This window comes from Hemicordylus capensis, chromosome 7 (assembly GCF_027244095.1).
Source record: "Hemicordylus capensis ecotype Gifberg chromosome 7, rHemCap1.1.pri, whole genome shotgun sequence".
NCBI lineage: Eukaryota > Metazoa > Chordata > Lepidosauria > Squamata > Cordylidae > Hemicordylus > Hemicordylus capensis.
The window spans coordinates 23,378,351-23,395,171 of NC_069663.1; the positions used below are offsets into that span (position 1 = coordinate 23,378,351).

Below are 16,821 nucleotides of genomic sequence, written 5' to 3' on the forward strand. Positions count from 1 at the left end.
GCTCCCGCAGTTACGTATATTGAATTAACAATTCTTAGCAGCTCTAATTATTTCCAGAAGGGGCTCTCCAAAGACGGCTGGAGAGACTGCAGCATATTAAAAACCCGTTCCACACGATTTCGCTCAGCCCCTTGCACAAACATCTCCACGCTTGCTGCGAGTTCCCATTCAGCGTTTGACAAGCAAGCCTTGTCCGGGGCCCTGAGCGCCAGTTTTTCATGGTGTCCAACTTGCTGTTCAAAAGCGAGTCCTTTAAACCAGAGGGGGTGCCTCAGCGCTGGCCCCCTGCAGGCCCACCTCATTAGCTATGTCAGGGTCTGCAGTCTACCTTTAGCAATCCTTGACAGAAACAAATGACAAACTCCTTCTAACAACCGCAGCTCAGGTTCCTCCCGCCTCTCCGCAAGTCACTTTGACTGCAAATCTACAGTCTTTTTTTTCTCTTTTTCTTTTTGCCAAAGTGAGAGTAGGTTGTTCTGCCCCCAACTTCGCTTGCCAGTCAGAATGTCTTGCCAAAGGGGAACAAGGCAGTCATTTCCACACATGCCCTCCTCCGCCCACACCTCTGCAGCAGTAAAGCAGCTCCAGGCTGAATGATGGAAAGAGGAAAACACGGCAGGAAAACAGTCCGATGGGAGTAAGGTCTAGAGACCACCACCGCCTAATAGGAGTCCTGTCGCCCATGATTCCTGCTCTCGGCGGACTATTAAGCCAGTCTAGAGCTGCATTATTTAATTTGAATTTATGCAGAATTATAGTGTGCTCTGCCTTTTTCTTATTCCATTCTTATGACTGCAAGACACGCATTCCTCAAGAAGCACCCCGTGGGCCTCATCAAGCCCGCCTAAGCGCTTGCCTTTTCCAATTCACATCATCCGGCTATTTTGCCATGCCTGACGGGACCCAACTTTGCAGTCTATATAGAGCTGCCACCAATTCCCTCTCCAGTGAGACATTGGTCCTGAGCCTCTCAAAGAAATTCATGAAGCATAGCTTTTGCTCAGCAAAGAGATGGCAGGGAGCTTCACCTGCTTAATGCCAGGCTACTGCTAGAAAGCACAGGAGCAAGGTCAGTGGAAGAGCTGGCATAGCTGGCTGATCTCTTTGTTGGCTTAGTGGTAGCCTAGGTAGGCAGGACACAGCAAACACAAATCTAAAGGCATCTTGAAACCATGAAATGTACTGCGTGACTCTGGCCCAGTCACTGACATCCCCAGAAAGGGCTGAGAGACTCCTGCTTGCAACCTTGGAGACGCTGCTGCCAGTCTGTGCAGACAATACTGAGTTAGAGGGACCAATGGTTTGACTCCGTATGTGGCAGCTTCCTAGGTTTTATGCCCACTTATCTCTCAGCCTTACTTATCTCACAGGGTTGTTGTGAGGATAAACATAACCATGTACTCTGCTCTGGGCTCCTTGGGGAAGAGTGGGATATAAATGTAAATAAAATAAAGTTTTATTGAGCAAGTTTCCAAGTTCTATAGAACTCTGAGTCTGGCTGGAAGTTAGAGCAAAACACAGGGACAGACAACGAGCTGGACATGATAGAAAGCCTGCATACTGCAAATGTTTCCCATCACACCCACTATTTTTTCCTCCCCCTACCACCTGTTTCTACCCAACATTCAGCCTGCTGAAAATCCTTTGGAGAAAGTAGGCGCTTGCTCACTATTTTCTGATACAGTGGGTTCCAATGACGATATCACCCACTGTGGTTTTTGTTTCTCTCTCCCCACAGACCAACATACATTTTAAACATATTAAGGAGAGCACAAGCTTTGATGAACTGATTGATTGATCGATCAAGTTCATTGTTTGATGAACTAGAGCACACTTTTTCAGACACATGGTTACCCTCAGTTGGCAGAGATTGTGTACATATGAACACATATAATAGAGGGGGACAAAACCCATGAACAGGAGGGCCAAGGAGAAATTCAGGCAGTCTGTGGCATGTTGTACTACTTGTATTTCACAGCCTTTTGGCCCAACAGCACACCTTTTCTTTTCCCTCTACACCTATATATTTCTGACAAATCAGGAATAGCATCTGATAAAGTAGGCGGTAGTCTACAAATAAGTCTGCCCCGAAAATCTGTTGGCCCTTAACATGTCACAGAATCCACCTCACCACCTCATCCGCTTCTCCACACAGCAGACACAGTCCCTAGTTTGGCACGTAAAGGATCAGAGCAGCCCATCCTAAAACTTGCATAAAGATACCAACATATTGTTCGAGATAAAGCTGTGGAAATGTAGCAGGCAGTGTCAATATCTTATGAAAAAGGAACAATCATAGGTGGCTTTGGCTGCTTGAGAAAAGGTGTTTTTCTTATTACCCTGGTTCACCTGGATGCAACATTGGCTTACATAGACAAGTTGTGTGTACACTTTCGGATTATGTCAATTTCCCCATTCTGCTGCACGGCAGCTGGAGAGATCTTCATCTCCCAGGAGTGGCACAAATTCTTAATTGAGTTTGTAAAGTGCTGAGTTCCTGAGAGACGTTCTAGAAGTGTGCATTAGCATCACGCTGCAGAGAGCACTCTGGGGCTTCAGCACCATCCATCGTCAAAGCCACAGTTAAGGCTGAGGTGGCAGTTTTCTTCCAAAAATCTAACATTTTAAATCATTCATAAACTTCAGGGGGGAAAGCCCTTGGGGCTAACTCACTGCTCATGCAGTCTCCAAGAGTGTGCAGCTGTTGTCTAAGAATCAATTCTAGGGCAGCGGTAAAAAATAAAAATAAAAGATATTGTAAGGTAACCTTCTTATGACGACCTGTCATGGGATTGCAGCCAGGCCATGAAGACCAGCATGAGGGGGAATATACCCCCGAGCCTGTCTACATTTGATTTGAAATCAAATGTGTGTGATTTTATTCACATGCACCTCTTAACACTAGGTCCAGAATACGAGTCACCTGATACAGCTGTTAAGTAGTATACAATTAAACACACGTGGCAAGGGCACCCCACACAATTTTAGGGTCCTTCCAAAAGAGCCAGCACCCTCAAAACAGCAGCATCTCTAGGAAAGACTCCTGCATAAGAACTGCTGCCAGGCAGTGCAGACAATACTAAGTTAGGTGGACCAATGTTCTGACACTGTATACGGCAGCTTCCTATGTAATTATCTCAAATCATTAATGTTGCTCAAATGGGACCCCCCACAAAATAGCTGTCAGCAGTGAGTGACAGAACATGTGGCAAGAGGAAATTAATTTTCTGACAAGGGAGTGCAATAATAAAAATTAAAAAACCCCAAAACTGCATCCGTGTAGGAGGGAATAGTAAAACTGTTTTTATCAAGTAAACCTCAGTTTTTCATAGAGCAAGACACCAAAGCATCTGAAATAGGGATGTTAATTCAAAAGTTTAGTCCATTAATCTTTGGCCTTTAAATCAATTAAAAAATAAAACTGCTATTACCAAAACCTCAATATGAGCTCCTTTCTGAGATATCGAATGACATGTAAAGTAAATTGTGGCTTAACAGGCTACTGATCATTGCCAGAAACATTAAAAATAGTTTTTTTTCATTCCTTATTATAGTAACATGCCTGAACCAAGAAAGAAAGAACAAAAACAGCCTTAAACAACCACCCACAAGTATACCCTTGGTAGCAGCCCCAACCAATTAAAAGCTCAGCCTCCAATTAAGACCGACCCTCAAACAGAAGCTTTAGTTTGTTAATCTACTAATTAACGTTTGCAACTCTAATCTGAACAGCATTTGAACAACATTTTAAGTATAAATTAGACAGTGCTCCTAAAATACCTACTGTTTATATTCCATGCAGCCGCAGTTATTCATGTGTAAGTATGAATACTGACAACTGGTCCAATATCATTTTTAATTCTTATTTTTCAAAGTTTCTTGTCCTCACAGTTCCGAACCGTGAAAAAGGTGTTGCCTCATTTACTGCAGAAGAACTGGGGGCTTTTCAAGGATAAGGCGAGAGGGAAATAAACCTTCCAGAATACACACAGACACTCAGTAAATAAACAACTTTATTTTCACACTGAAATCCATCTTAATGTTTCTTGTTTGCGGCTGCCACCTAAGAAAAGAGAAAAAGAACTATTTGCCTTAAAGGTACATGCAGGCAAGTAAGGGTTCATCTTTAGTCCCAAAGGAGCTAAATACTTATAGAAAAAAGAAACTTGCTAGTACTCATTCCTACAAATGAGATGCGCCATTAATTACCCCCACATCTATGACATGATTGCTTTAACCCCATGTGCTTTTGTATGTATCTGTGGGATTTTGACAAAGGACCAACCACCTAGGGTGGTCAGAGGCAGTTCTTTGGCCATAAACCCACAAGACTGTTGGCTCTGGCCAGGAAGTTCAGAGGGAAGGAGCACATTTCAGCGTCAAAGAACTGTGATGTTCAGGTCCCACAAATAAGTTGTCCACAATAGAAGCGGCTGGGTTCCATCTATGCATTTCAGCTCAACTGATTCGCCCACAATTCCATGGCTGAAAGAAATCCATGCCTCCTTAAAGAACACAGGTACTTTGAGAACCATGCAGAGGTGAATTCAATCACCAGCTTTTGCTAAAGTAACCAGCAACTGAACCTGGGTCTATCAGCCTGCAGGTCCAATAGCATTTGGAGACTGGCAAAAGCTGTTCTTTATATATAGGCTGCTTTTTTTGGTGGTAGGAGGGGGTTTGACAAATGATAAATGAACATTTCACATATATTCAAATACATTCACATTACATACAACTCAACCAGGAGCCAGTGTGGTGCAGTGGTTAGAATGTTGGGCTAGGACTGGAGACACCAGAGTTCAAATCCCTAATCAGCCATGAAACTCACTGGGTGACTCTGGGCCGGTCACGTATCTCTCAGCCTAACCCACCTCACAGGGTTGTTGTGAGGATCAACATAACCATGTACACTGCTCTGGGCTTTTTGGAGGAGGAGCAGGATAGAAATGTAAAAATGAGGCACAACTCAATTGAAAGAGAGCTGTCAAGTGTGTGAGATTTCTCATTTCTGATATTAGTTTGGAGATGCTCCACTTAATAACTTCCGCGTATTTGTAAAAGCAACCATTTGTGAGGAATAATTCACCAATGGTACATTGTAAATGTCAACACAGGGCTGGTTGATGTACATCATCCCAGCACTTTATCTGATGGCACTGGGGCTGTTAAAGAATTTTATTGGGGATACAGCACCAAGTACCAGTTTTAAGAACAAATCTAAGCGCGGATACCCTTTTTAATGAGATTTAAAGCAAGCCAGGCTGTTAGGGATTCACTTTATGCACTGCTAAAAGTTTTGTTGAAATGCTCTCAGAAGCTGCTTATTCCAGCCCATGTATTCCTTATTTGTTTGATTTTACCCTTTGATGTTCAGAATTTATAAGCATGTTTCTGCAATCCTTTAGGAACTGGGAATGCCTTAAAGTGGCTAAGAAATGTTCACCATGATTAATCTCAAGTTTTCCCTCCTCTGTATCCTCACCCTACTACTACTACTACTTATTATTATTATTTATTACATTTATAAACCACCCCATCCAGAGGCTCTGGACGGTGTACAATAAATACTATAAATACTAGACCGTTCCATGCTAACACAATGGAACCTGGCTGCATCAGGCTATAGCTGATAATGCAAAACTAGGATGAAAACAAACTAGAGGGAGAGACCAAGAACAGCAGCTACTGTGGAAAATGTCACAGTGCGCCAGAATGATATGGGAGTTAAATCCTATGCAAAGAAACAAGGAATCTTGGGGCACCTTAAAGGGCAATAAAATATATTCAGCTATGAGCTTTTGTATGCAAGGGCCTGCTTCATCAGATACAAGCGGTCTATGGAAAAAAACACCCTACAATTTATTTTTTACTATCCAGCAGACATTGACTAGGTTAATCTAACCAATTAGCTTAAAAAAGAAGCCCTAAATACACACACTTTTCTAAAGATTCCCAATCTGGTTCCCTGCATGCAATTCTTACAGCTATATGTGAATAGCTATTTACAAGCCTATTTTCAGTTGCCTAAAGACTCTGTTTTTGCTCCAAGAGACTAACATAGTTACTCTAACCATCGCTGGGTAAAGAGGTTACCTGTCCAGCAATCCTGTCCAGATCTCTCTGTCCCTGAGGAGTAAGTTTGCGACCTCTGAAAAAGAAACCAGTGGCCAAGATTAGCATCACCCGAAGTAGCTGCTATCACCACTGCAGGCCATTCTGTGCCTTGGTTACAGCACCCAGCAGATTACGACCCTTCTTCAAAGAACATGGATCCCCCTGCCCATGGAACATCCCACACTAGCACGCTAATAACTCACCCATCTTGGTCCTTCTCCACCATCTTGAGCCCTTCCAAAGCCTGGAGGACCCTCCTGGCCACGCTCTTGGAGCCCCGGCTGAAGTGGCTGGGCATCACACCGTTACGCTGGCGGCCCCCGTAGATCTTGGTCATGGAGCCCACTCCAGCACCACCGCGGAGATACAGGTGTCGGGCTGTGGACGCTGCAAACACAAGCAGCCATCGTGAGCTGACACTCCCGGCCTAATCTGTGTGCAGAATGAGTTTTGCCCTGGGACACCACCAAAGCAGTGCGCGCATATGAGCATTCAGCATGGGCCCTTTCTGATTCAACCCGAGTGGGATCTAAAATTAACTGAGCTGACATTAAAAAATGTGTGCGCACATGCACGCCTTAGAGGGGACGCTGCTCCCAGCTGGCGATTTCAAAGTATTGCAACCCAAAAATGTCTCCCTCAGATACAGAGTGCAGAACGTTCTTCCCAGGCAAACCAGGACAAAACCCAAATTCTCCTCTCATCTTCAGCTTCACTGATCACGCTCAAAAGGTTGACTTACTCATTTCTCATGGCTGCTTTTACTAACAGGAGTGGACCACCTGCCAAGCAGCATAAGGGCGAGCTGGGAGCTCAATTGCAGCCATACAAGCCTTGCAAATAGCAATGTATGCCTTCCAGACCATGAGAGTTGCTGCAGCTATGGCCTGTGAGCTCCTGCTAGGCTGGTCACATGACTGATTCCTCCCATGAGTAAAGGGAGCAGTCAAAAGTAGCCAGAAGCTGTGTGTGAACTGTCCAAAGATACTGCTGTTCTTGAGTACTGAGGGTTCTATCACCACCAACTTAAGACCTCAGAGGAACTTCAGCCCCACACACAGCATGGCAACTCCACACTAGAACAGGGCACCGTACCACTAACGTAACCAGAAAAGAAGGAACAGTGCTAACATCCTGGATTTTATGGAAGAGAAATACAGGCACTTCAGAGAGAGCGTGAAGAAAGAGTGTTTTTCACCACCATGGCTGCTTGATTCAGAACCACCTGTTTTGTCCTTTGATGCTGCTGCTCAGGCACAGTCAAAACAGCGTCAGCCTGAGGCGATATGCCCGCAGGCCAAGAACCAGCCTCCCAACCCCGGCAGTTCACAAGAACAGCCACATCAGCAAGACAACAACGGGGAATACTGTGCCTAATAGACATCACGGCGGCAGCACTGCGGAGAAGATGCACGTCGGACTTCAGGGTTCTTAGGCAAACTCTTTGCCAGCCACAGCAGAGACCCATTTAAAAGCCGGACATGAAGGCAGAAAATTGGTTTGCGTTAGTTACCGTGAATACCAACAGATGTGCACGCCTGAGCAGGCATTCTAATGTTGCGGGAAGGAGCAGAATGAGATCTAAACGCTAAAGCTCTCCAACTGTTAGGGGGAGACTTCTAAAGTCAAGAACAAAACTATCTTGGGCCTTGGAGGAAGCAGGACAGATTGCTTGGCTGGCTACCAACACGCACTTGTGTCTTCTACTAGCAGGCGGATCAAAGGCAAAGCACTTGAGCCTCTGAAAAACTGGCACTGCCATACAGACTCCCAGCAGTGTCCCTCCACAATGCAGGGGGACGGGGCTGAGGCTAGTGACAGCAAGACCTCCAGCAACAGTTCACATCTCCTGAATTTATGAATAGTCTCCTTAGCTAAGCAGGGTCCACCCTGGTTTGCATTTGAATGGGAGACTACATGTGTGAGCACTGTAAGACATTCCCCTCGGGGGAAGGGCCGCTCGCTCTGGGAAGAGCTCTTGCCCGCTTGCATGCAGAAGGTCCCAAGCTCCCTCCCTGGCAGTATTTCCAAGATAGGGCTGAGAGGGACTCCTGCCTACAGCCTTATGGAAGCAGCTGCCAGTCTGTATACTAGGCCTGCTCAACTTTGGCCCTCTTGCAGATGCTGGCCTACTACTCTCATAATCCCTGGCTACTGTGGCTGGGGATTATGGGAGTTGTAGTACAAAAATAGCTGGGGGGCCTAAGTTGAGCCAGCCTGGTAGACAATACTGAGCTAGATGGACCAACGGTCTGACGTGGTAGAAGGCAGCTACCTATGTTCCTATGCTGTTCTCAGGGAGGACGGCTAATACAGAATGTAGCTGCCAGATTGTTGATTGGGGTGGGCCAAAGAGAGCGTTTGATATCAATCAAACAATTCTGCCAGCTCCACTTCGTTTCCAGCTCCGAAATTGCTGGTCTTTCAAGCCCTGACAGCCTGGACCCGGAGTACCCAGAAGGGCCAATTTCTAATCAGTGTTTCCCGTCACAGGGATTCCCAGATGTTGACTACAACTCTCACAATCCCCAGCCAAAGGCCTCTGGAACCAACAACATCAAGGAATCCCTGTCATAGGGAACATTGCTTCTAACATATGCCTACTCATTTATTAAGGTCTTCCTTGGAGATCTATACAGTAAGGAATTACCAGAGGCAGAGTCTTCTACACTGGCAGAGAAGCTGTGGAACTCCACTGGAACGGGCAAGACATTCTATGCCTAGAGCTTCCAGTGACAGGCAGAAGTGGTGTTGCTTCCAAGGGCATTTGGAGTCCCCCCACCCCACCCCCCAGGCATGGAAGGGATTGGTCTCTCTTGGCTGTTGTCCTAGCTTCTCCTCTCTGTTAGGTAATACTACTTATTCAATTATTCCGAATTGTTCTTAATTGTTGCATCTCATGTTAATGGCATTAGGGCACTCCGAAGAGCCTTCAGCACCCAAGACAGATACAAATATTTCAAATAAGTAAAAACTACTTGCGCATAGAAGCATGGGATACTGAAACCTGTCCAGCATGGCACCCAAGTGGGTGGCTGACCCAAGGCATGAAATGACCAGCTGTTACTGGGTTAGGAAAGCAACAACTCTGATGATCACTGAGCAACTGGCGAGTCTGGGACCAGGGGAGCTAGAGAACCACAACACATGTAGCAAGTCAAACCCTTGGTCCATCTGGCTCTGTATTGTCTACACTGACTGGCAGCAGCTCTCCAAGGCTTCAGGGAGGAGTCTCTCTTAGCCTTACCTGGAGATGCTGCCAGGGATTGAACCTGGGACCTTCTGCAAGCAAAGCAGATGCTTTATCACTGAGCTACGGCCCCATCCTAGGTGCAAATGTATGCTGTTAAGAGGCTTTGGGAGTTGGCCTGGTGTGCTGCACAGTGCTGGTTTCAAACTCAGCTGAGCCATAAGCTCACTGAGGGGCCTCAGCAAACATCCCCCCCACCCATGCCTGAACATCCCCCAATCCCATCTAATGTGAGGATAACACTCATTTTACAGCATTGCCGTAAGAATGACCAAGATACTGAAAATGAAGTATCACTTAAAAACACCCACCCCTTATTATCCTTGACTCTCCTCTCTCCCCACACACAATCCCTCCTAGTGCTCAAGATTAAATGACACTTCTCGGGGGTTTCCTAGTTTTCACTTATGAAATGCCTATAAAGCACCATGGGCGCTGATGGCATAAGAACAGCCCTGCTGAATCACGACCAAGGCCCATCCAGTCCAGCAATGGCCCACCAGATGCCTCTGGGAAGCCCACAGGCAAGAGGGGAGCGCATGCTACTCCCTCCTACTGTTACTCCCCTGCAACTGGCATTTGCAGGCATCTTGCCTCTGAGGTGGAGACAGCTTGTAGCCACCAAACTAGTAGCCACTGATAGACCTGTCCTCTGTGAATGTATCTAAACCCCAATTAAAGCCATTCAGGCTGCTGGCTATCACCACATCTTGCGGCAGAGAATTCCACAGATTAATTATGCATTGTATGAAAGAACACTTCCTTTAGTTCCTGGTTTTTTGTTTCCTAAATTTCTTGGCAGTCAGTTTCATGGGGTGACCCCTGGTACTAGCATTATGTGAAAGGGAGAAAGATTTCTCCCTATCCACACCATGCATGACTTTATAGACCTCTATCATGTCCCCACGCAGTCTTTTCCTTGCCTAATAAGGAAGGTGCTCCAGGCCCCTGATCATCTTGACTGCCCTCTTCTCCAGTTCTACAATGTCCTTCTTTTGCGATATGGCGACCGGTACTGCGCACAGCACTCCAAATGTGGCCACACCATAGTCTTCTATAAGGGCATTATAAAATTAGCAGTTTTATTTTCAAACCCCTTCCTAACCATTCCAAGCATGGAATTGGCCTTTTCACAGCTGCGGCACATTGAGTCAGCACTGAATAATAATAAATGTGAAATGCACAAAGTATGTACAATTGCTGCTAAAAAATTCCAAGCATTACCATTAGCTGTATATAATCAACATAGTTTGCATCTCGTTTTCGTGAGCCTGCCAGGTGCTAAACCAATTCATACTTGCACTGATCCTGCAGTGTTCTCTTTCTGAAAGCTCAAGGGATCACCTGGTGCCCAACTATACCTGCCTTTCCACTATACCTAAACCTCCACTGTGGCCTCTCTCAGGGTCTGACAACAGAATGCTGATTTGAACAATTGTGGACTTAAGGTTAGAAGTTGCACCATATGTTTGAACAAGCCTAGGTACATCTGATTCCTTACCAGCTCTAGTGTAGAACCAGTTCTCATCATAGGGAGCCAGTTCCTTGTGTTTGGCTAGTTTGACTGTGTCCACCCAGTCGGGCACCTTCAGTTTACCTGACCTGCACGAACAATTCAGAAAACAGTTATCAGTATTCAAAATTAAAAGGTGTCATTTTTACCAGCAGCAAACTAGGAGCCCACTTGCATCTATAATAGCTCCACATAAAGAGTTTATTTCCTTCCCACACTTGCCACTTGAAAGAAAGAGGTCAGATCCAGACCTTATTGTTAGTGTCTAAGTGTGCCCTTTTGTTTTCTTCTATTTAGAATATCTGGAAGTTTTTCAATAACATTATTTGCCACCAGAAGCACCCAAAGCAACCCACAATCCAGTCTGAAAGCCAACAAAAACAAGCAATTACAAAAGGCAACACCCTGTCTCCCCAGAAAAACAATTAGAAACAAACCAGAGTAAAAACAGCAACATCTACTAAGGGAAACTGTAAGGATAATACAATAAGGTGAAATCTGCCCGTTGCTCCTGATCCTGGATGGCCCTGCCTCCCCTTACACAGAAGGGAGATCCGAAGCCACCACATATGTGCACCATTTGAAATCAAATGCCCCAATCCATCAAAGGAGATCTGTGTATCTCTGTCCCTTACAGAATCAGCTGTCATCCATGTAAACAGGATGCATAACCAGGTACTGATATCATCCTCTACACTACAATGCCTTCAATAAGATGTGCATTTAAATTCCTATTCGCATTCTGGCACAACTAAAGGTAAAGTTGTCACTGTCAGCTCCTGGTGACCACAAAGCCCTGTAGTTGTCTTTGGTAGAATGCAGATGGGGTTTACCATTACCATCTCCCACGCAGTATAAGATTATGCCTTTCAGCACCTTCCTATATCGCTGCTGCCCGATATAGGTGTTTCCCTGGGAAACATACCAGTGGGGATTGTATAAATGGTTTTTTTTTAAGTGCAGCTCAAGTTGGTGGCACAGCAGGGAAGCAGCTTGCCTAGGGAGCAAGAGGCTATTTGTTCACATCTCTGCCGGTGTGCTTCCCAGACTGTGCCTAGTAAATATATATTTGTAGTCACCTATATCGGGCAGTAGTGATATAGGAAGGTGCTGGAGGCGGATGCTCACTCCAGTCACAACGGCAAAGACATCATCTCATACTGCACGGGAGAAAGGCAATGGTAAACCATTCCTGTATTCTACCAAGAAAGTCACATGGTTCTGTGGTCGCCATGAATCAACACAATCTTTCCTTTCCTTTTTCAAGCTGGATAAGGATAAAAGAGGCTGCCTTCAGAACTATTTTGTTCATACACAGCTTAACAGCATGTTAATTCAAAATCAATAGCACCAAGTTCAGTAGGCTTCCTTCTAAGTAAATATGTATAGGATTGTGCTGCTAAAAACCCGAAATCAAGTCACTGATGGTTGCATAATTAAGGCTACTTTGGAGACAAAAACAAGATGGACTGCTTTAACCTTGTTCTCCATGTTTGACAAATTGCAATTGATCCAGCTCAACAATCCTGAGGTTTAGCTTTTAATTGCCAGTTCTTTTTCCAGGCCACTTACTTTTTGAGGAAGGCAGCAAGGGCCCTCACAAACTCCTGCTGGTTCACGTCTTTCACAGTTACACCAGGCATCTGCAAGAAGGGAAAGCAGCAAATACCAGTACATAGTCATGCCCATTTAGGAAGAGATTGTTTAAAGCACACAACTTTCAGAAAGCTTGGCCATTTCAGTGTGTAAACATCTGGGAGGGGAACCATCTTCTGTTTATAATCAAAGCACCATATACACACGACTACAACTACTACTAGTAGTCATTTCTAGTGACTTCTGTGCACTACTGTGTTTAGAGAGAAGAAATTTAAAGAGGGCATTTAAAGAAAGAGAAAAATTCAGATTGTGTGCATGTGTGGGAGTACATGTTTTCTGGAATATCAAAGCCAGAAACTTTCTATGCTTAGTTTAAAAACGTGTTTATAACTGCTTTAAAAGCCAGCATTTCTTCTACTTCAGCAAGGCACTTCTTAAATGCATTAGAGAAAGTGTTTAGAAGAGTGTTGGTGTTTTTTTAAAGTTCAGTATTTTAAAAGTTAGGAACATAGGAAGGTGCTTTATAAAGAGTCAGACCATTGGTCCATCTAGCTCAGTATTGTCTACACAGACAAAGATTGCAGGCAGGAATCTCTCTCAGCCCTATCTTGGAGATGCTGCCAGGGAGGGGACTTAGAACTTTCTCAGATGCTCTTCCTAGAGCAGCCCCCATCCCAAGAGGAATATCTTATAGTTCCCACACGCCTCCCATTCAAATACAAACCAGAGCAGACTCTGCTTAGGAAAGAGGCCAACTCATGCTTGCTACCACAAGACCAGCTCACTAGGGAGTTGTATACTCCCTATTCAGCTCTTTGTCTCTCCCGTCCATTGGTGTGGCTTATCTTTTTCTCCTCTCCCCCTTTTGCGATCCTACTGGACGGAATAAGGCCATATCGACGCATCAATGCTCACCTACTGGAATCAACGAGTATCCTTCCCAGGTGAGGGTACCCAGGACTGGGCTGCAAGGCTGCAATCCTGCATGCCACTTCCCTGGGAATCAGCCCACTGGACCTCCTGCCGCAGGCGGCCTGTGACGTGCTGCAAATGGCCGCGAGGTGCCCCGAGCTCTTGGGGGGCAGCAGACATTCATAGCAACGCAAGACGACTCGCGCCTTGGTGACGAAGGCACCACTCGGCGAGACTCCGCATTCTAAACTCTACTTACAGCACGAGGGACGCCCCAGGACAGCGTGGGCCAGGCCGGACCCCCGCCTGGCCTTTCCTCGGGCATCTACCCGGCTCCCCTTTCAGCCTCCCGGGGAGAAAAGCTGCCCGCCCGCCACGCACATGTTATTCCCCAGTGGGCTCCAGCCACAGTCCAGGCCGGACTATACCACCCAGAGGAGATGGGAGCCCACCGGCTCCGCGACACCCGAGCCACGGGGCGTGGGCCTAGCCGCGTTTTTCTCCCCCCGCTTACCGTGCTGCTGCCTCTGCGCTCCCGGGCCGGGGAAAAGGAAGACACGGGGTTCCCCACCCGCTACTCACAGGGCCTGTTGCCTCGCGAGACCCAGGCAGCCAATCGTGGGCCGCGGGACGTAGGCTCGTCCAATCCCCCACCAGGAGGCGGGCGTCGCGCTCCCTTCCCTCCGAAAGGCGAGAGGGCGTTCGGAAGCTGTAGAGGATTCTTGCCCACAGATGGGCGGAAGTTCGCGCCTCGCGCTCCTTCTGCAGGCTGTTACGTATGTGTTATCTCTGCTTGCCTGTAGAGGCGGTAGGGAGCAAATGTTCGACTGAAGGGTGCTAGGGTGCTTTATTGAGAAGCACACACACACACACACACACACAAAAGGTCGCTGCGGCTTCATATGTTCATATTTTATTTCTGTTTCCCTTGGGAGTAACTTCACATCTCTATGGACCAGGGTTTCGCAACGAGTCAGCCCTGCAACCTGTTTTGTATGCCAGATCTGAGCTCTGGGATACATGTATGCATGGCAAGAGTATCTCTGAGCATGTGCAGAGTATACTCTCCTCCCCCTTGTGTAATCACAGCCAGGGCCAGTTTTAGAAATCCTACTGACTGGTGTTTGCACTGGGGAGCATTGAGAGGCGTTCGCCTCCAAGCAGTTAGAAATATTTGCTTCTTTCTGCCTTAAATCTATGTCAGTCAGTTTCGTTGTGTGACCCTGTGTTCTAGTGTGATAAGACAGGAAACCATTTCTTTCTGTTCTTCTGGTTGCCCTTTTCTGTACATTTCCTGGTTCTATTATATCACTTTTCAGATGCGGTAACCAGAATTTTAAACAGTATTCCAAATGTGGCCACGTCGTGCATTTATATAAAGGCATTACGATGCAGCCTGTCATTCCCAATCCCTTTTCTAATAATGCCTAGCATGAAATTTGCATTGGTAATTTTTTAATCCGCCAGTTAACCCTAATACTTCATCTCTTGTCACCTCTATTTGGCTTCATTCTCCAGATATTATCCCCACCCCCAAAGCAGCCCAGCTGTGGGTCTCTGTCCAAACTCTTTCCCAATGAGGACTGACAGGAAGAATTAATTCCATTTCTTTGCAGTCTCCCTATTCTGCTTCTGCTTTCTCCACGTCTCTAGCAGTCCAACTGCGTCCCTGCCTTGTTTGTGACTTCTGAAGTCTTCAGATATATGGTTATTGTTTGTTTTCATGTTTTTAACCATATGCTCCACAAATTCTTTTTTGTTTGCTTAGTTGCCTTGTCATCATTTAATTAATTAATTACTTAATTAATGATCATGTTTTTATATTGCCTGATATATACATCTCTAGGCGGTGTACAACATTTAAAATATTTAAAAATCACAGATTAAAATATATGACATGGCATCTCGTCCAAGTAAAATGTACACAAGATGATAAGACAACTCACACGATCCTCAATAGGGTAGGACAAGTGCCCTCCCCAAGTTTGGGAGCTGTGCTCACTCCTGGTTTTTGACTGTCTGTGAGAGAAAAGCAAAGCAGGAATGGGAGGAAGTGATTGTGCTTGAGGCTTGCACGGGTACGAGGGCTTTTCCTCCGACCTCATTCAACAGCTGGGCACAGCTGCTAGGCAGGATGGAGTCCTTGTTGTCCCCATTCTGCACAAGCCTCACGTATGCTCATTTTCTCCCCTCCCTACCTTGCTTCCCCTTGCAGACCCATTTTTTAAAAAATCATCTGCAAGCGAAAAGCCCTGAAGAACTTGGGTAGGGCTCTTGTCCTACCCTGTTGAGGATCATGTCAACTGCCTTAAGGGGAATAGTGGTAGGAATGTGCCAAAATGCAATTTGGCTGTCTGAATCGTGGGCACCTCCATTTAAATTTGAGGGCTTACACAGCCCCTTTAAAGCAGAGGAGAGCAGGTCCTGCTCCTCCTCTGCTCACCGCTGTGACGCCATCCCGGCGCTCCCCCCAGCTATTCCCGTGCACCGGTGAGGCATCATCTCCCAGCTGCCCCTGCACGGCCCTGGCACACACATGGCCTCTGCACATTCATTTCTATAAATGCAACTCCAAGGAGACTGGAGTATCTGGGTGTTGGAGAGACCCACTGAACAATCTGCTGGCAGAGGCGTTCTATAGATACACAATTTTATCTGAGATGAAGGCTATCGTGGAGCTTGTGTCTTCCTTCACAGCTGCTTGTGTTTCCGTTATTCTCAAACTCGGATCTCCAGATGTTGTTGGACTACAACTCCCATCCTCCCCAGCCCCAATGGCCTGGGGATGATAGGAGTTGTAAGCCAACATCAACTGGGGAATCCCACTTTGAGAACCTCCACTCTGCATTGTTTGTCATCACCTTTACTGACAGACAGCTGCAACCGGTGGCCACCAGCAGGCAAAGTTGGACATAAATATCTTCGCAGTTGATTTCTGCTTGTTACCTAGCTGTGAAAGGGACACAGCCCCTCTGCTGTGAGAAGGTGGCTGTTCTAATGGGAAGACCTAGGGGCAGCTCTTCCATGAGGCAAAGTGAGGCAATCGCCTCAGACAGCAGATTACTGGAGCAGTAGCGAGGCAACAAGATGCCCTCCTGCATCTTGTTTTGAAAGGGGGGTAGTGCCATTTGGCACTCCTCAGGCTCACAGAGGTCTTGAACTGCCACCGGGAAGAACCACATCCAACACCACCAAAATTATCTGTAGAATGGTGCCATTGAGGGTGGCCCATGGCCTGGATGATTTGCTCAGAGCCGTGCATCAGCCTCCATGACATCCTCCAGAAACAAAGGAGGACTGTTCAGTAGTGGGAGGCACCTGCAGAAAGCATGGGAGATAACTCCTTGCCTCACCTGGCTCTCTGCTAGAGAGCTTCATAGGTCCTGTATTATAGACTTTATTTTCGATATTAGAGACTTTAAATTACATA

The 16,821-nt window shown here is 46.2% G+C and overlaps 1 protein-coding gene across 1 annotated transcript; it reads right to left on the reverse strand.

The window, feature by feature from the left end:
* Positions 1–3,995: 3,995 nt before the first annotated feature.
* Positions 3,996–14,028, reverse strand: RPS19 (ribosomal protein S19). The gene is made up of 6 exons (XM_053268840.1): positions 13,906–14,028; positions 12,453–12,523; positions 10,869–10,969; positions 6,321–6,504; positions 6,097–6,151; positions 3,996–4,063 (listed from the first exon to the last, which is right to left on the reverse strand). Exons 2-6 carry the CDS (start codon positions 12,521–12,523, stop codon positions 4,037–4,039), a joined length of 438 nt encoding a protein of 145 aa, XP_053124815.1. The 5' UTR covers positions 13,906–14,028; the 3' UTR covers positions 3,996–4,036.
* Positions 14,029–16,821: the final 2,793 nt, after the last annotated feature.